Source organism: Podarcis tiliguerta (assembly GCF_965153285.1).
Source record: "Podarcis tiliguerta genome assembly, chromosome: 9".
Lineage (NCBI taxonomy): Eukaryota > Metazoa > Chordata > Lepidosauria > Squamata > Lacertidae > Podarcis > Podarcis tiliguerta.
The window spans coordinates 15,259,173-15,279,645 of NC_139542.1; the positions used below are offsets into that span (position 1 = coordinate 15,259,173).

General features: G+C 45.4%; 1 protein-coding gene across 1 annotated transcript; it reads right to left on the reverse strand.

Annotated features, from left to right (window-relative positions):
* Positions 1-10: 10 nt before the first annotated feature.
* On the reverse strand, positions 11-13,096 carry LOC310657726 (uncharacterized protein). Its single transcript, XM_083398845.1, has 11 exons — positions 13,041-13,096; positions 12,068-12,141; positions 11,040-11,069; positions 9,995-10,120; positions 7,638-7,673; positions 6,550-6,585; positions 5,632-5,670; positions 5,440-5,466; positions 3,404-3,424; positions 1,541-1,572; positions 11-668 (listed from the first exon to the last, which is right to left on the reverse strand). The coding sequence occupies exons 2-10, from the start codon at positions 12,125-12,127 to the stop codon at positions 1,567-1,569; spliced, it is 381 nt and encodes a 126-aa protein (XP_083254971.1). The 5' UTR covers positions 12,128-12,141; positions 13,041-13,096; the 3' UTR covers positions 11-668; positions 1,541-1,566.
* Between the last annotated feature and the right edge of the window lie 7,377 nt (positions 13,097-20,473).

Sequence of the window (20,473 nt, forward strand, 5' to 3'; positions counted from 1 at the left end):
TAAACATAAATTTGATGTGCTCATTTGTATTCTTTATTCATGCAATTTTTAAAGGGAATACCCCTCCCATTTTCCAGCAAGAAACATAAAAGATATTATGGGCTGGGTACTGTTAGTTACATCTTAGTACCGTGGGACTTAAGTTAGTCATAACTAATTTTTCCCATTGATTGGAATGGAATTAAAACACAATTAATTGAAAGTGACCTATTTGACTGAAATCTGTTAAGCAAGACATTTCAATCACTTACTGAGGCAGAGGAGCAAACCAAAATTTATGCATTTCTATCTATGTGTTACACAACGCAGCATTCATACATTTATCATCTTTAGTGGTGGTAATGAACTTTAAACCCATAGTTAAAACCGTGGTCTTTTCTTTTAAAATTTGACAATTTCAAAATGGAACTGTCAGTGCTTACATTTACCCAATCAAATATGAACGCTGCTTAGATTACAAGCTGATGCTTTTATATTGCATTAGGTGAAAACAATTCTTCACAAGAGATGACAGATGGTGTATTGTTGTAAAAATAAAATAAAATTCTATTACTTATAGCCATTTAAAGCAAATAACCGCCATTCAAGATGCATACTTGAAGGCTTGAAGACTGCAGCAGGGAAGTAAAAGCAGGCATGGAACACATCCTTCATGTTCTTGCTGTCACCTTTAGAACACAAAATCAGATTTGAAGCTGAATGAACCTCTTACAACTGGGTTTAAAAAGCATAGGCAACAACTCTCTCTCTCTCTCTCTCTCTCTCTCTCTCTCTTTTTTTGCGAGATCCCATCAATCTACTCTGCTTCACTCTGTAGTAGAGCATATACTTTGTACCTAGAAGATCCCAGACAGGGTTAGGAAAAAGACCTCGGCCTGAAAATTCAAGAGAGCCATTGCTAGGTAATGTATACAATATTGAGCATGATGGACCAATAGTCTGATTTGATGTGTGACAGAGATTTACAAGCTTGTAGGGCCGGCCCACCCATGAGGCAAGGTGAAGCAACTGCCTCAGGCGGCGGGACCCACAGGGGCAGCAGATGTAGATCATTATTCTCCTCCTGTTCCTGATGTAGATCTTCACTCATCCCTTCTTCCCTGGTGGGGAGGGGGGGGTGCCTTTTGTGGTTTTCCTCGGACATCCAAAATGTCTTGGGCTGGCCCTGGTCACTTGTCTCATTGCGCTACAAATCGGCTCCCCAATTTAGCCAAAGCAAAGTCCTTGAAAATTCCATTGGTTTCCGTTTCTCTCACTGAAAGCCATGGGGCACCCAGCCCAATTTTATGAATGTTTACTTGGGGATACAATGAAACCTGCTCTCAGGTATATGGAATAGGATTGTAGCCTTAAGCATTTTTAAACATTCACTGGAATGTGTCCTGAATAAGTGAGGGAAGTTGGCACACATGACGGGATGCTGTACAGGTTTTAAACATAAGCCATATGCCTTGGCTTGCTGACAGTTAAGCATTTCACAAAGCAGCAAAGCTATAAATGATAAGAAACGGAATTCGCCAACAAAACATTTGGTACATACCGCAGGAGGGTATATCAGCTGGGATGCTATTTCTGTTGAAGAAAGTAATGTTTCATTGGTTAAAAGTTCTTATACAGAAAGTATGTAGACAGCACCTGCTCAGTTGTTCCTGGTGTCTGATTCTGGTCCCTAGTAAAACACTGTCCCAGTCTGGATGATCTTTTAAAGCTTCATCCACCACGGCCCTGGATGGTTTCTTATCCCATCATTCAGTTAAAGTTCATCAGTTCAGCTGTAACAGGGAACTCTGGCTTAACAGAAGCCATGGAGGAAGGAGAGTGGGGAGTACTCAGCCCTCAGTAAACCATGATTTGTTCATAATACTATGTTATGCTTTTTGAGGAGATGTTGGGGGAAGCCTTTGAGAGTTCATGCACATGCTGTAGTGGTTTCTTTAGGCTTCCTCCCCGTAGGGCATAGAATCATAGGACTGAAGAGTTGAAAGGGACCACAAGGGTCATCTAGCACAACTCCCAGCAATGCAGAATTTTTTTGAACCCATGGCCCTGAGATTAAGAGCCTCATGCTCTACCGACAGAGCTATCCCAGCTTTTCCCCTCATCCCGTTGCTATCTCCATGGGGGGGGGGGGGGACCATTCTTTAGCACTCCGAGCAAATGGCAAGTTGTGTTTTTGCTCAGATTTTGAGCTAAAGAACAGGTTTTACCTGGGAAAGGCATGGGACAAGCATGACTCAGCCCCAGACACACTGATCAGATGTTTGGAAGCTGTGGCTGGATGGTTACGTGGGAGCCGGTTGAAGTTAAATCCTTCGAAGACAGAGGTCCTTTGGCTGGATCGGGACGATATGGGATTGGGGGGGGGGGCAACTCCCATCTCTTGCAGGGGCGCAATTAGTGCCAGCACCGTCCATTAAGAGTTTGGGTGTAATCTTCGATGCCTCCCTTTCCATGGAGGCGCAGATTGCAGCTATAACAAAGGCGGCATTTTTTCATCTCTGCCAAGCTAAGCAGTTGGCTCCTTACCTCTCTCGCCCTGACCTAGCCACTGTGATCCATGCGACGGTCACCTCCAGACTGGATTATTGTAACTCGCTCTACGTGGGGCTGCCCTTGAGACTGACCCAGAAACTCCAGCGGGTGCAGAATGCCGTGGCGAGACTCCTTATGGGGTCTTCGCTGCGAGATCACATTCACCCGGTGCTATACCAGCTGCACTGGCTCCTGGTGGAGTACAGGATCAGGTTTAAGGTGCTGGTTTTAACCTTCAAAGCCCTATACGGCCTAGGACCCTCGTACCTACGGGACCGCCTCTCTTGGTATGTTCAGCAGAGGAACTTACGGTCTTCAAACAAAAACATCTTGAAGGTCCCAGGCCACAGAGAGGTTAGGCTGGCCTCAACCAGAGCGAGGGCTTTTTCAGCTGTAGCTCCGATCTGGTGGAACACTCTGTCACAAGAGACTAGGGCCCTGCGGGACTTGACATCTTTCCGCCGGGCCTGCAAAACAGAGCTGTTCCACCAGGCCTTTGGCCAGGGCACAGCCTGACCCCCTCCTTTGGCAATCCTCACAGAACTTCTAGCCCAATGGTTGCCATTAATTTGATTGGAATTAATTTTATAATGAAATGATTTTAGAATGTTTTATCGTTCTACTGTTGTTAGCCGCTCTGAGCCCGGCTTTGGCTGGGGAGGGCGGGATATAAATAAAATTTATTATGATGATGATGATTATGGCTGTGGATGAGGGGCATAGAAACTGAACCTTTTCGGTAGGGCAGGGGCATAGTGGGGGAAGCAGGGAGGCCGTGGCCCTGGGTGCACAATTTTGAGGGGGCACAAACCAGCCCCCCCAGATGCCAGCTGGTTGTTCTTAGTACCAATAGAAGTATAAAAATACTTACCCCCACAATAGGTGGGAAGCCCTAAAAAAGACAGTAAGACTGTTGAAAAGCATTTGACATAAATCTTGGTATCCTCCAAGAAAGGTGTGGGCAGGTATCAGGCAGAAAGGAATTTAGTTTCTTTGGTCCCCACATCCCGCACCCAGAAACTGAAATCCACCAACAGAAGCAGATGCAAAAAACATTGATTCACCTCCAGATACCTTCCCTGGTACTCAGAAGGTACCCCTCCCACTTCTGAAATTACACTTGAAAGTAGTATTCCGCTGTAGCCAATGGAATAGGTCACAGTGGGTGACCGGTCATTGCATGTGGTCTGCAACAGTTTCTCCAGATCTCAAATGTGTCCACCAGTGGCGTAGCGTGGGTTGTCAGCACCCGGGGCAAGGCAAGTAATTTGCGCCCCCCCCCCGCTGCACTGTCCCTCCCCCAGATAGTCCCTCGCTCTTTCTCCGCACCGCACGCCTGGCACCCTCCCCTCCACAGTGGGCGGCGACCCGGCGGCTCAGATCGGATTCGCACAGCCAGCACTGCAGTGAGAGAGAGTGAGTGAGCCAGGTAGGGGCAGAGAGCTGCGAGTGCGAGCGCCCCCCCAGATGTTGCGCCCGGTGCGGCCGGCCCCCCTGCACGCCCCACGCTACGCCACTGGCAACAGTTTCTCCAGATCTCAAATGTGTCCATGGGCCCCAAGAGACTGGTGACCCCTGACTTAAGAGTTAAAGAATTCTGAGCCCAGGAATTTGTTTTTAGTGCCATACTGAACTGTGCTCTGAACTTATAGTTCTTCCTAACCCTTTGTTCTTCCAAACTCTTTGTTACTGCCCCACCTGCTCACGGTTTTCTTCATTTTAGCATAGTATATATATTTGGAGGGAGTATTCTGTAAAATGATTGGGAGTCAGGAATCCTTGCCGATCTACTTCAAATCACTCAGATATCTGCAGTAGATCCCAATCCATTTCCTACCCATCCCTGCATGACGGCACAGTGTAAGCTATCTATTTATATTTTTTATATTTGCCCATCTAGGTCAGCATTATCTGAGCATGAATCAAATTTATTTCTAGGACTAGAAAAGGTATACACCCTAAAACTAGTTACCACCAGCTCTAGAAAACAAGCTCTCTCTCTGTTCAACTTCCCCTGACTTGCTGGATATCTTACACTCCCCAAATATAAAAGTCTCATACTTATAAAAAACAAAAATGTCCCCTACTCATATAGTCAAATTATGAGTAAAAGCAAGCTATGATCTCGGTACTGTATATTGAACTCTTGGGATCTTGCAGAGTTCAATAAAAGTATTTAGCATGTATATGTGAGGGCAAGGAAAACTGTTTGCCAATAAATCTGAAGAACTGGAAGCTTCTAGAGTGTTTAGGATTTCAAAACAGAGCACTATAATGGGTAATCCTCTTTTGAAGATTTTGTTTGCCTTTTGGTTTTTAAATGAAACACGCTGTGTATTGTTAATTTTTATTGAGATCATAAGAAGAGAAGAGAGTTTGGATTTGATATCCCGCTTTATCACTACCCGAAGGAGTCTCAAAGCGGCTAACAATCTCCTTTCCCCTCCTCCCCCACAGCAACACTCTGTGAGGTGAGTGGGGCTGAGAGACTTCAGAGAAGTGTGACTAGCCCAAGGTCACCCAGCAGCTGCATGTGGAGGAGCGGGGAATCGAACCCGGTTCACCAGATTACAGATTAACCACTACACCACACTGGCTCTCTAAATAAATATGTTAAGAGTGGCGAATAATGAAATAATATGTCTTCAAAAGCCACTTTTGATTTTTTTGGTTCTGACAGGTAACAACTCCACGGAAGCCACTTTTTCAAAATTCCAAATGTGCCCATGATCTCCCTCACAAACGTTGAGCGCTTTCCTCCCCCCCCCCTTCTATTTCAGGATACCTTTCATTAAGTGCAATGGCCCCAACCAACTCATATAATCAGGCAATCATTCGAAGACCTCTGAGTTTCCCCTTGGATCTCTGACTATGGAAGTATGATGCAATGAAGATCAATGAACTTACCGCTCCAGGAATTCCAGGATAAGGGATCTAGAGAGAGGCAAAAAATCAGTACACTGCATTCTTGTAACAGAGGTCAGTCACACGGTTATTTGGTGAACATTATGGGCCGATTTCCACAGTGCAGGGTAGATATGCCCCCCCCCGCCACTGTGCTACAATCTAGTAATAATGATGAACAGTAATTTGTCTTACCAGTAATGGGCCACCAACACCTCCAGCTCCAGGGTTCACCTAAAGAGAAGGGACCTCATTCAATCATATAAAGCTTGGTTTCAAATGGTGGTTTTCTATATCCGGGAGCTGCCATAATGTGGTGGCAATGAGGAATCAATGAGATCATCCACTTCAGCTAAAGTATTTACAACACCGATGCAGAATTTGACGAGAAGTGTTGCTCTCTTGGTGCATTTTATTCCTTTCCCATCTCTTAAATTTCATAGATTTGGGGAGCAACCCAGAGAAAGTAAATGACATTCCACAATGCAATCTTATCCATGTTTGCTCAGAAAGTACTGTAATTCCCACTGAGTTCATAGGGACTTTTCCTTCCAGGTAAACAGGTATAACATTGAACTCAACGTGGCTTCCTTCTGAGTAGAGAGGTTTTGAGTATTATGCTGCAAATGCACTCACTCAATGATCGAAACTAACGTTACTTGATTAGTGCTCTTTTGATTCCCCGCAAAGAAGTCTGTTCTGAAATTGGTTAAGCCAGAATTGGCATTGTGTATTTATTTTTCAGTTCATTTGATCAAATGCGCATGAGTTTTTGTATGGAAGTGCATACAAACTGACACCCTCCAGATGTTCTAGACTAAAACTTCCATCAGCCCCAGCCAGGAGAGTCATACAAGTTGGTTCTGATAGGAGGAAAACAGGCTGGAAAACAGCATAGACATTCAAAACTGTGAACTTTTTTTATTAAAAAAAAAAAAAGGACTGGTGAAACCATAGGAGAGATGGCAGGAGATAACAAAGGAACTACCTTGTGGATGATATTTCATTCTTGAACTCTCATTTCTTACTCAGTCTGAGTGTTAACCACAGCTGCTGCTTATGAAAGTCTGAAATAGGTGGTGGTATAGAAAGCAAGCAGAATTTTGAACTTACCACGCCTGGCAGATTGCTGAGAATAGAGGGCAAACCCTAAGGGAAAAGAAGAAAACAAGGGAGATAGTTGGTTTTGATTCAATATCAATATTTAAATTTATTAAAGGTAAAGGTACCCCTGACCATTAGGTCCAGTCGTGGCAGACTCTGGGGTTGCAGCGTTCATCTTGCTTTATTGGCTGAGGGAGCCGGCGTACAGCTTCCGGGTCATGTGGCCAGCATGACTAAGCCGCTTTTGAGGAACCAGAGCAGCGCACGGAAACACCGTTTACCTTCCCGCCGGAGAGATACCTATTTATCTACTTGCACTTTTTGCGGTGCTATTGAACTGCTAGGTTGGCAGGAGCAGGGACCGAGCAACGGGAGCTCACCCCGTCACGGGGATTTGAACCGCCAACCTTCTGATTGGCAACTCCTAGGCTCTGTGGTTTAACCCACAGCGCCACCTGCGTCCTTAGTCACTTTTTAAAAAAGCAGAAGCGACTCAAAGTGACTCACAACAGTAAATAACACACACACATTAAAACAAAACTGAGAAAAATCTGATGGGTTACACTATCTAGGTTTCCTCCTTGTGGCAAAGCAGGTTAATTACTAACACACACTGATTAATACTCAGAGTATTCCTTCTCCTAGGTGGGCTCTCTTCCCGGGTTGACAAGCCCCATCTGCCCCTCACTTCCCTCTACCACAGGCTTCCTCAAACTCAGCCCTCCAGATGTTTTTGGCCTACAACTCCCATGATCCCTATCTAGCAGGACCAGTGGTCAGGGATGATGGGAATTGTAGTCTCAAAACACCTGGAGGGCCGAGGTTGAGGAAGCCTGCTCTACAACATGGGCAGAAACCACCCTCATGGACTCAGTGTTGGTCTCATCTGCTCAGTCTACCAGTGCCTGTCTTGGGATGCAGGGAAAGTCCCTAACTCACCAAGGGTTCAAGACCCGACAGCTACCTTCACATGGTTTATCTTCGAGATATAAACACCCATCACAGGATTTTCCACCTAGCCCTTATCCCCCCAGTCTGAATCCTTGCTTTTCCCCTCTGTGCTAGAATTCCCCCATGCATGGATATTAAGAAGTTACCTGAGCTGGATCATAGGTCACATAGATGGGGATCATCTGTAAAAGAAACAAAGCTATGAAACAAATCACGCTAACATATTTGCCTTTAATTATCTTCATAATAAAAAATTTCTTCCATAGCACCTTAGAGACCAACTAAGTTTGTTATTGGTATAGGGACACGGGTGGCGCTGTGGGTTAAACCACAGAGCCTAGGACTTGCCGATCAGAAGGTCGGCGGTTTGAATCCCCATGACGGGGTGAGCTCCCGTTGCTCGGTCCCTGCTCCTGCCAACCTAGCAGTTCGAAAGTACGTCAAAGTGCAAGTAGATAAATAGGTACCGCTCCGGCGGGAAGGTAAACGGCGTTTCAGTGCGCTGCTCTGGTTCTCCAGAAGCGGCTTAGCCATGTTGGCCACATGACCCGGAAGCTTACGCCGGCTCCCTCGGCCAGTAAAGCGAGATGAGCGCCACAACCCCAGAGTCGGTCACGACTGGACCTAATGGCCAGGGGTCCCTTACCTACGGTGCTACTGGAAAGAATTTTTTTATTCTTTTGTTTTAACTATGGCAGACCAACACGGCTACCTACATGTAACTTTAATTATCTTGTTATTCATATCCCCCTCATTAACAAAATGGTCAGCTGCATGAGGTGTCATTTTTTCCCTTGTGTACAGTACACACCAGACTTTGGGGTAGAAAACCAAGGTTCTTATTGAGAACTACAGCTGTTTGATACAATGGTGCCATCTGGTGGTATAGCAATTCTATAAGGATTTTAGGAAGTGTTCAGCCACCCAGGAATCAGCTTAAGGAAGGGCTAGTAATTTGGGCTCTGCGCATAACAGAACTGCATCAAACCAACCTCATACTAGAAATATGTATGTCAGTTCTTGGATGTGACAGCAGCATCTTTTATTGCATTTTATTGTATACTGTATCACCTTGTTATTTTTAATTGACGGTACAATGAAAATGTGCTTAGTGTATAAGTGAGTTGAATACAATGCCTAGGAAAACACAGAGTTACTAAGACATCCAGACATCCTATTTATCCTGCATTCATAATGACTTACGCTCATGCTACTGGGATGCTCATACGAGATCTTGCTCTCAATACTGTTTGCGCCCACAAAAAGTTCCAGGGCAGTCACACTGCTCCATTTCCAATTAGTGCATATCCTGCAACAACCTGCTGAGATTCTGTAACTTTTACAGCACAAATGCTCCGGTTTATTTTTGTCTTTCTTTTGTTGTGCTATAACTCTCCACCCCACCCCACCGAAAGCAATAACACAGTAGTATTGGAGAAGCATTGAAGAATAGAGTACAGTGGATGCTCAGGTTGCGAACTGTGTGGGATGCACGTTCACAACCCGCAGTGTTCACAACCGGCGTCTGCGCATGCACAGATTGCGATTTGGTGCTTCTGCGCATGCACGACCACCGAAACCCGGAAGTAACCCATTCTGGTACTTCCGGGTTTCGGCGGTCCGCAACCCAAAAAAACGCAACCTGAAGCGGCTGTAACCCGAGGTATGACTGCAAAGCAGAATTAAGGCAGCATTAATGCACTGTTATTGTATCAAGAGCATGCTGCAGAATACACCCACAATTAGGGGTGCTGACTTGCCCCCACATTAAGGTGGCCCAGCATCATGGGAAGTCATAATAATAATAATAATTTATTTATACCCTGTCCATCTGGCTGGGCTTCCTCAGCAACTCTGGGCGGGTTTCAAGAAAAATATTAAAATACTGTAATACATCAAACATTAAAAGCTTCCCTAAATAGGGCTGCCTTCAGATGTCTTCTAAAAGTCTGGTAATTGTTTTTCTCTTTGACATCTAGTGGGAGGGCATTCCACAGGGAGGGCCCTCTGCCTGGTTCCCTGTAACTTGGCTTCTTGCAGTGAGGGAACCGCCAGAAGGCCCTCGGTGCTGGACCTCAGTGTCCGGGTAGAATGATGGGGGTGGAGACGCTCCTTCAGTCATACACATGACCTCAATATTTGGGAGGAGGGCTCAGCCCCTTGCCCACAAATATTCAGGGGGCCAAATCCCCTACCAACCCCTATAGTTGGCGCGGCTGCCCACAATAAAGCAGTAGTCAGGAGCAGCCTTGCGCACCATCTCTTGTTGCTCCCAAGTAATATCCAAATCCAGCCTGACAATATGGCGCCCTTTAAAATGGCCTCTAGATGACGATGTAGAGCACCCTCTTGCAACCTGCCATCAGTGGGCTCTTCCTGTTTGGGGAGCAAGGCATCCAGGGATGCAGAAGCATAGCTCTTCATTTTGGTGAATGGGTTTTGTGCCATTGAAGGAATGAACTTAGTACTTGCCACAAGCATAGGCGTGCTGTGCTGGTATTACCTGAGGTGGGTATGGCTGTGGTGGAATCTGAGGTGGGTATGGTTGTGCCGGAAGTGGAGGAGGAAACTGAGGAAGCAACTGAGGAGGAACCTGAGGAGGCACTTGAGGAACCATGATAGGAAGGCGCTGTGGAAACAGAGAAACAGAAGGTGGAGACAGACAACACCGCAAGTGTGGTGGAAGTGGCTTGAACACACTCTGCTGACATCCACACTTGATTCCTGTAATGCTCTCTCTGCAGGGCTTGCTTTAAGAAAGCAGCTGTCAAAATGCTTATGGGATCATGTGACACCCATTCTGTTCCAATTTAATTGGTTGCGTGTGTGTTTCGAGGCTCAATGTATATTGGCCTTTTTCAACCTGTTGCTCTCCAGATATTACAGACTACAACTCCTATCAGTCTCAGCATGGCTATATTAAAGAGCTGGTTTTGATATTTTAAACCCTGAACAGTTAAGGACCAGGTTGCTCGAAAGGCTACCTGCATCCTGGTGAACATGAGATCAGTCATCATCATCAGCCTATCAAAATCAAGCAGATTTTGAAAACTGATTTGCTCTGGTTGATATTTGATTGATGGATTTATGCTTTTACACCCACCCACCCACCCACCCACCCACACCCCTCATACTGTTCGATATACAAAGTTTACTAAATTTGGGGAGCGGCCTTGTGAAGGGTCTGCCCTAAAAATAGTGGAGTCAAAATTAAGGTAACAAACAAGCAGACATATTCATGCTGCTCTTAAAAAACCCCTGCCTGAAATCAAAAGCATCTTCCAGAATGTGTGCTTTTAATATTGTTTCCATGGCACTAACACTCTTGCACACAGAAGGTTATTGATATAATTATAATTTTTATTTTATATACCACTTATATACCAGAAAGGCTTCTAAGTGGCATACAACTATAAAATCAATGCACAATCAAAATACACAATAACAAATCCATTGGGGCATCTTACCATCCTGAATTAAAATATACAATAAAACAAACAATAAAATATTCCAATTAAAACAGTTAAGAAATACACAAGCTGGTTTACCTCGTTGCTGGCACTGCCACTTGCTGACCGCTGTCAAAACATATGAAATAAAAACAGGGTTAGATTTCGTGTTTTGTGGGTTAGATTTCATGCTTTATCCTCACAGGATGACATTGGGAGTATTCCTCTAGAACCCAAGCAAAGGTTCCACATATCCTTTATTCCCCATTTCCTCAGGTTCCTGTCACCTCCCATGTGAATTCTTCTCTCTTCCCTCGTCTCACAATGCAGTTGGAGGCACAACTTGTCCTTGCCCATGGATTGGTCAATGAGAGTTTGCTGGGAGAAGGCCAGAGTCCCTAGCATGATGCCTCCAGACACCCCTCTTGCAGCCCATGGAGGCTTCTACCTCTCCAAACAGTTCTTTTGTCACTTGTTTTCATTTGGGCAATGCTGGCCCAGCTCGAAAATGAATTTCAGGTGTCTAGACCCCTCAGCCTTCCCTAACATGTCTCTGAGCCCAGAGACATTTCCCTGCGCAAAGGAGGAGAGGGGCAGCTGGTGTAAGGAAAGGAAGATGATGATTCAGCAGCTGGAGTCTGGTGCCTGGCATAACAGGAGGGAAGGAAGGAAGGTAGGAAGGAAGGAGATTGAGGCAACCACTTCATATGAGCCAGGACTTGTTTATATAATCAGTATACAGAGTTGGTTATTCCATGAATGCCAGTTTGGGGCATACACATCTCTGAAATGGTGAATTCAAGTGTGATAAATTGCTGTTTATATAACATACACAAGATTGGAAGAGCCTATGAAACAGGCTTTCCCATTATATGCGCACTGGGCAAAATGCACATGTGGTGGCACGCTTGAAACTTTCTATGCAGAACTGATACCCAGAGTAGGAAATATGTCATGTGTTTAGCAGCCCAAATGGCTCTGGTTATCTCTTTGACATCTCCCACCACCTTTACTTATTTTCATCTCATTGTCATGTTGTTAGAGTGCGCAACAACTGTATTACGAAGAGATTCCAGCTGTAGTTGGCCTGACAGGCTTCCCCATTCCACAGGTTCAGTGCTACTTACACGGACTGGGACAGCGGCTGCTATGCTCAGAATGCAGGAAAGACAAATCAGCAGTTTCATTGTGGCAGAAGAACCTGAAGCAACATAAATAAGCAACAATTGATGCAGGGTTTTTTTTTCCAGCTTGCTAAAGATTGGGTAGTCAGCAGAACTCTTTACAAAAATTATCCAGAGGTTATCCAAGATTGTGTGGAGATAGGGGAGGGGAGCCACATGTGCTGCTGCCACCCAAACATCTCACAACCCACTGGCTCCACTCCCAGTCCTTCATGTCTACTGGGTTTGGATAGAACACAATAGGTTCCTCCAGAATGCACATCATTTACCCTTCAGAACTTCCACCCAATGAATGACGGAGCTGGCAACAACTGTGATATTGTGGGCATGGCCAGTGTGTGACCTCACTCTCCCCCCCCCCCCATGTGTTCTTCAAGGACAATTTCTGCATAAAATTTTACTTGGATGTAAATCCCATTGAAATTAATTACTTATTTCTACCAAAGCAATATATTTTAGTAATGTTATGACATTCTAGTGGAAGCAGCTGTTCAGGTTACTTTTTGACTACTAGATATACATTTTGGCTCATAGCTGGAGTCTAATCTGGATGCCAGCCCTGATGAGATGTAACGAATATATGTAATTTTACCTGTAGAGTACATTTATGACACAGCAAAGTAGTTTAGGCTCTCTAAATTGCACTAAAATCCTTGGGTGCATCCAGATGGGTGATTATTGTGGGATCGATGCTCCCAATGCATGAAAAGCTTTTATTTTTGGCAGTAAGCACACAGTGTTGTTGCCATCAAAATGCTACCCTGTATCTCTCCCTCCCCAATTCAGATTTTCAATTACCAAGGAAAACCCATTAAGCTGAAAACAAATAAACACACGTTGTCAACAAGCCACATGTGATAACTCAGAAACCCATTTGCAGTGCTAAGCCCCAAAATGGAAGCACCCCAAGTCTTACCTCTGCTTTGCTTCAAGGTTGGCTGAAGAAAAATCTAGAAGTCAACTTGTTCTCACAACTCTATGTGAGCAGCTGGTATTTATATTACTGTATAGTCATGTCCCAATGACATGGCTTTAACCATCAAAGAAAAAAAATCACTGGTCTTCATGAGTCATAATTTGTTAATACCCAATAAGATTAGGAGTTTTGGTTTCGTGTCTGTGGTTTACCTGCCGAAATCCCTGGGCTATCTTTTCATTGTGATAAGAAGCGATTGTCAGAGGAACTGCCCCTAAGTATGTACTAATGCAGCAGTCTGGCTGATGACAAGGTCACTACCTCAATATCATCGGGGAAATAATACAGTATCTCCACTGCATTGAGTACCACAATGGCAGAAATTCCTAGGGTGTGCATCTGCTCTGTACAGTGGCAACCTGTTTCAAAGAGTTGTGGACCTTGTTTGAAGCAAAGCAATCTCCTCCAACTTTGGGCTGCTTCCGAAACTTCAGATCCATTCCTCAGATTTGGACACAGAATGAGACTGTGTGCAGCTTATTGAGCTCCAAATTATTAAGCTAAAATCCATGTACCTGGGAGTAAGTGAATTTAAAAACAGTGAATTTTATTTTTGACTCTACATTCACAGGATTGCACTGATAGGGATGGTTCCATAAAGATGACTGCCCCAGTCTGGGCTGATATGGTTGGATCTATATGCGATGGCCTTTGCTCATGACCATTATTGCAGGTGTTTTTTGTTCAAGACCACACGTTAGCCACTGGACTAAACAAATGCTATTCATTAATAAATTATGCCCAGGTGATCCCATTCATATCTTTACAAAGCTTAGGGAAGTTGACACTTACCCAACTCCTATTATTAAAGAAAGAAAAAAACCTTATTACCATCTCATAGTCAAGACCCACCCCATCCAAAGTCCTCTGTTCTTACATTGCTTGCCTATTTTGAAACCCTACTTTCTAAATATTTGTCTGTCAGTAATCTTCTCCGGTTTAAAATATCTGAAGACCCCCAAAGTGAAACATCGGGAACACCACCCACCAAAGATAATTATCTTCTTAGTTCAGGCTTCCATATCCCTCTGAGTAGATTTGCCAATGTGTCATCCAAATTGCTATAAAATTGGCAGGAAAGACAAATGATTTGTTTGGCAGTAGTGTGGAGAGAGAAAGAGAGAGAAGGCCTGCTAGGAATTCAACCACTCTTTCCCCAACCTAGTGCGCTCCAGATGTTTGACGTACATCTTCCTTGACTGTTGACCATGCTGGCTGGGGCCAATTGGAGACGTGGTCCGAAACTTCAGAAGGACATCAGGTTACCAACACCAGAGTCAGTGTCAGGTGCTCCCAGGTACAGACCCAATAATCTTTGGTCCCATGAGCAGCTCCCAAACTCTCACCACTGCTATATCGAGCATCATCCTAGCAGGAAGGAAGGCTCTGGACTAGCTTTGTCCACCGAGGCTAGCCATCATTGGGTCATATTAGGCAGGAAGGGGTTTAATATGCTTATAGTTTGGGCTAGGAATTTGCCTTGGTAGAAGAAGAAGAAGAAGAAGAAGAAGAAGAAGAAGAAGAAGAGGAGGAGGAGGAGGAGTTTGGATTTGATATCCCGCCTTTCACTCCCTTTAAGGAGTCTCAAAGTGGCTAACATTCTCCTTTCCCTTCCTCCCCCACAACAAACACTCTGTGAAGTGAGTGAGGCTGAGAGACTTCAAAGAAGTGTGACTGGCCCAAGGTCACCCAGCAGCTGCAGGTGGAGGAGCGGAGACGCAAACCCGGTTCCCCAGATTACGAGACTACCGCTCTTAACCACTATACCACACTGGCTCTCTGGTAACAAAGTCTGCCTGGTCCTGGAACATTTCTGTGCTACCCTTGACTGACTCCCATGCCTGGCCCATCATCTGGGACTTATGGTTCACGGCTCACCTCTACAATTTGCCTTTGAAAGTAAAATGAGGAAGCAGCATTTCATCCAACACTTCACAGATGAAAACAGGAACACACGTTACATCCAGTGAAGAACACAAGAACAACCCAGTTAGATTAGGTCTGTCTGATCCAACATTCTGTTGTGTGCCAAGGCAGCAGAGCCACAAAGTTCCCAGGAGAACAATAAAACATACTGACAGAGTATTTTGGTTGTGGGATCAAATAGGCTACAACTTTATCAGTTACAGATGTGAGCTTTGGGTTAGGCATTGGGGTGGGTTAGACATTAGGCTATATGTTGACTCCTGGCAGGGAGTCTACGGAAGGGTAAACCACCGATAGGGTGCCCTATGACTTACACTATATAGGGGTACCCTGAGGGTCCCCGTAAGGGCTGTGACATGGCCCTAAGCCAACACCCAGGCTTCAGATAGTATTCACACCCCAGATCCCTTTAACAGGATACCCTTCCTGAGGAGGGGTAGGTGAAAGCAACAACATCCCCTCCAACCAACCAAAGGCTTACCCAATGCCTAACCTCACAAACGTTGTGACGATTGCTACTAGGTAGGTGAAAACCAAATGGCCAATTTGCCAAGTGAGAAAAATTCCTACCCGGCCCCAATAACATGGCGACTGGCAATTGGCATAGCAAGGCATGAAATATAGGGTTTGATCCGAAAAAGAGGCAAGAGGGTGATGACTGGCCTCGCTGTGATTAATTGTTGTTGTTGTTTACCAACCACCAAACACAAACAGCAAAACCCCCCAGGCGGCTGATACATTGGGTATACAATATTTAATAATATACATATTCAATAATATTCAATAATAATATATTCAAATCAACCATATGTGCACTTCTATATACCTTAACACTCCTCCTTCTACAAAGTTTATTTAACTTTTAACATTTTAATTGCCCCAACTTGTTTAAACCTACTCAAATAATTCAATATCTTCTCAATATCTGTGATTAAATTGCCCGTGGCCACACTCACCTTGCCAGCTGCTTGACTGGGGCTGTTTCCCAGCACAGGTGACACGGCCGGCCGTGACGTAGGGAGGAGACAGCGTACTTTCACCCCTACGCTGGAAAACTGTTGAGGCCTGGCTGCTTGGCCTCAATGCTGCCCACTGGGTAAAAGGTGAGCGGACTTCTCACAGTGGTCAACCAGATGTCTATGGGCTGAGCAACAGCATGCAGGACTTGGTGGAGTGCAGGGCAAAATCAAACAGAAGAGAAGAGACTCTAGGATATGATTGACAGAGTCAGCATATGAAGTCAAGTCCATTTCGAGGGTCAGGCAAACAGCAATCCACATAGTCAGACAGTCCAGTGGTCAAGGAATCCAATGATCACAAAGCCAAGGGTTCAGATAGAGAGCAGGCAGCAGCAAGGTAGGACCAGGAACCACAGATATTGTTTCCAGCATCTGACTCTGCTGCTGAGAGCTGTGTTTAAGAAGGCTGAAGCCAATTGGTTCTCAGTGTCCAGGCTGAATGATGGGGGTGGAGACGCTTCTTCAGGTATACAGGACTGAGGCCATTTAGGGCTTTAAAGGTCAGCACCAACACTTTGAATTGTGCTTGGAAACATACTGGGAGCCAATGAAGATCTCTCAGGACCAGTGTTTTGTGGTCCCGGCGGCTGCTCCCAGTCACCAGTCTAGCTGCCACATTCTGGATTAGTTGTAGTTTCTGGGTCACCTTCAAAGGTAGCCCCACATAGAGCGTATTGCAGTAATCCAAGCGGGAGATACGGTAATTAGAGCATGCACCACTCTGGCAAGACAGTCTGCAGGCAGGTAGGGTCTCAGCCTGCGTACCAGATGGAGCTGGTAGACAGCTGCCCTGGACACAGAATTAACCTGCGCCTCCATGGACAGCTGTAAGTCCAAAATGACTCCCAGGCTGCGCACCTGGTCCTTCAGGGGCACAGTTATCCCATTCAGGACCAGGGAGTCCCCCACACCTGCCTGCCTCCTGTCTCCCAAAAACAGTACTGCTCCAAGCTAGGAACATACAAATTTAAAAGAACAAACAGCAACAGTAGAACTGCACGATTCTGATTGGCTTAGGCCTCCAAGCTTATTTTTGTGTGCCTTAACCTCTGAGACAAAGTGTGACGAAAGGACCTTTAAGAAAGAAAAATGAAGGCTCTTTTTTTCATTCAATTACTTGTTTGTAAAAATAAATAAATAGTTTTTTTGGGGGGCAGAGAAAGATCAGTGGGGCAGACCCCCATATCCCATTGGCCATGGGCCTGCCACCCCTTTCTGAAGTTTTTCCAGCTCTACAATGCCCTTTTTTAAAGGTGCAGCTACCACACGGTACTTCTTGCGCAGTCACAGCTTAGCTACCAGGCTACGGTCAAGGTGTTGGTTTTAAATGGTACCAGGATACAGTGGTCCCTCGGGTTACAGATGCTTCAGGTTACAGACTCTGCTAACCCAGAAGTATTACCTCAGGTTAAGAACTTTACCTCAGGATGAGAACAGAAACCGTGTGGCAGCGGCAGTGGGAGGCCCCATTAGCTAAAGTGGTACCTCAGGTTAAGAACAGTTTCAGGTTAAGAATGGACCTCCGGAATGAATTAAGTTCTTAACCTGAGGTACCACTGTATCTGAAAGGTTACCTCCCCTTATAAACCCAATCGATCCCTATGCTCTGCACAGCTCCATTCTGCACTGTGTGGCAACTGGGCTTTAAATGTTGTGGCACCCACCCTTTGGAATTCCCTCCCCTTATATATGATACAGGCGCCATCCTCTGTTTTCTTTTCAGCACCTACTAAAGACCTTCCACTTCAATACGGCTTCCGGCTGAGATCTTTGGGAATTTTAAGAAAGATGTCTTTATCGTTTTATCATTAGTTCTGCGCCACCCTAGGCTTCTTTGGCAGGAGGTGAGGGAAATAAAATAGATTTGCATAATGGCATTATGAATTATGTGATTTGTACACAAATACTTCCTTTTGTGTGTTCTGAGTCTCCAACTTTCGCTTTCGCTATGTTCTGGAATTATGAGCTAGGGAGGTGCTCTCCCTACTCCTTTTACCTTGGGCTGGAGTAGCTTTGGGTTGAGTCTTTTCGGGTTGCGCTTTGCGGCGACCTGGAAGTAATGGAACATGTTACTTCTGGGTTTCGCCGCTCGTGCATGCGCATGTTCTCAAAATGACGTCGTGCGCATGTGTGGAAGGCGGCAAATCGCGACCCGCACATGCGGGTTGCATTCACTTCAGGATGTGAACGGGACTCCAGAACGGATCCCGTTCGCATCCAGAAGTACCACTGTATCTGTATTGCACATCATTTCATACACCTCTTTCCATTTCATCCACACTCACCTTTTTCCTCTAAACTAAAAGGACCGAAACATTGCATTATTTGTGTTAAGTTGTGGGTGAACATATCAGACGACACAGCGATTCTTCAAACAGCTCTTGTTTATTCAGAGGCCAGAACAGAACTGAACTGAAGGGCTCAGTCATCCTGCTTATATAGAGCTCCAGTACAACGTTACTGTAGCAACTTTCTAAAACTATCCAATCACTAAACGTCACTTTCGATCCTTCATTTGCATAACTATCTACAGTATCTCCCTGCTGGCCCAGGGTGAGAACTTCAGTACATAACAATTTCCTCATAGGGGAGTTTCTCCAGCCCCTTTATCATTCCGCTTCCCCTTTTCTATCCCTTGTTTGAGTCTCATACCAAGGATTTGCACGCAGGTTTTCCCCACCAGTAGAAGGGGAGGAGAAGGTGACATGCCGGAGGGAGTGGGAACTTAGCAAAATGCACCCCACTCTTTCCATCGTGTGTAAAAACCTTAACAGGGTTAAGGAGCTGGCATGATGTTTCTGCAAGGCTTTTGTGAAAAACACGTCTGCTAATCCCAACCATTGGCGTCTAACTCCAGAGTTTTACTTTGTTATGTCTAATACTCACTTGGGATTTGTTTTATTTTTGCAGGATTAAGAAGACCTTTCCAGTACGGAACTTCATCATACATTGCCTCAGTTCGGAGAGTGCCAAACCCTCTCACTGTGGTGAATCTTCTAAGACCTAGAAAGTAACCCGCAGAGTTTACTCACCAGCCAGGGTGGGTGAATGTGTGGGTTTTGGTTTCTCTTGGTTTTTTATTTTTCTAATCTAAGTCCATTCTCTACATTTTCCCATCAGCTTGCCATGTATTTTTTTGAAAGTCTCAGTGAAAATTTATGTGGACGCCCCGCGGCATGCCCATGCGGCTGCTGCAGAAGGGACCTAGGCCCCCACAGTTCCCCCATACAGTGGTACCTCAGGTTAAGTACTTAATTCATTCCGGAGGTCCGTTCTTAACCTGAAACTGTTCTTAACCTGAAGCACCACTTTAGCTAATGGGGCCTCCTGCCGCCGCCGCCCCGCTGCAGCACAATTTCTGAAGCAAAGTTCTTAACCTGAGGTACTATTTCTGCGTTAGTGGAGTCTGTAACCTGAAGCATATGTAACCCGAGGTACCACTGTACTTGGAGCCTGTGATTCCAAGTCCTCTCCAACCCCCTCCCTTATGAACACTAACCTCAAAATGGTTCATTGGGGGCCTACCTGAGCCACAAGGGTTACTGAGCATTCCCAGTCTCACGACAGCAACCTAAAGAAAGAGGGAACTTAAGCTGCACCCACTTAAACGCCGAAACCCCATGGAAACCCCATGGAAACCACTGGGAGTGTTTTCATTGACATCACCATCCTCGGGATTAGACGGTAATGCTCAGACTCAACATAAGCACTTAAGAACTTGTCCCATCAGCAGCTGTATGACACCTGCAGTTGTCTCAGTGGTTTTCTCAAAAAAAAAAAAAAAAAAAAGGAGGGGAAGAGGGAAAAACAAGTGCAGCTTTTTTGTGTGAGGGGGACAGAATAGCTCCCTGCAAAACCCCACATCATAAGTGCTGGTGGACTGAGACACACCCCCCACTGCTACTCTCCAGCAGGAAAGAAACCTTTGTAATTCAGGGCCTTGATACCCATCCCTGGTCCAGAAGGATACCATGGTCAAAGGCAGGGGTTAGCAACCTTTTCCAGCAGGGGGCCGGTCCACTGTCCCTCAGAACTTGTGGGGGGCAGGATTATATTTTGTAAAAAAATAATGGACCAATTCCTATGCCCCACAAATCACCCAGAGATGCATTTTAAATAAAAGCACACATTCTACTCATGTAAAAACACGCTGATTCCCGGACCTTCCGCGGGCTGGATTTAGAAGGCGATTGGGCCAGATCTGGCCCAGGCCCTAGTTTGCCTTGTTGTTGTTTAGTCATTTAGTCATGTCCGACTCTTCGTGACCCCATGGACCAGAGCACGCCAGGCACTCCTGTCTTCCATTGCCTCCCACAGTTTGGTCAAACTCATGCTGGTAGCTTCGAGAACACTGTCCAGCCATTTCGTCCTCTGGCCTCCCCTTCTCCTTGTGCCCTCCATCTTTCCCAGCATCAGGGTCTTTTCCAG

Excerpts from the sequence above, each read along its gene's own strand:
- LOC310657726 (XM_083398845.1), bottom strand. The coding sequence starts at position 12,127 with ATGAAACTGCTGATTTGTCTTTCCTGCATTCTGAGCATAGCAGCCGCT. Across the intron at positions 6,586-7,637 it reads TGACCTATGATCCAGCTCAG|GGTTTGCCCTCTATTCTCAG; the intron begins GTAACTTCTTAA and ends CTTTTCCCTTAG. Across the intron at positions 5,467-5,631 it reads GTGTTGGTGGCCCATTACTG|ATCCCTTATCCTGGAATTCC; the intron begins GTAAGACAAATT and ends GCCTCTCTCTAG.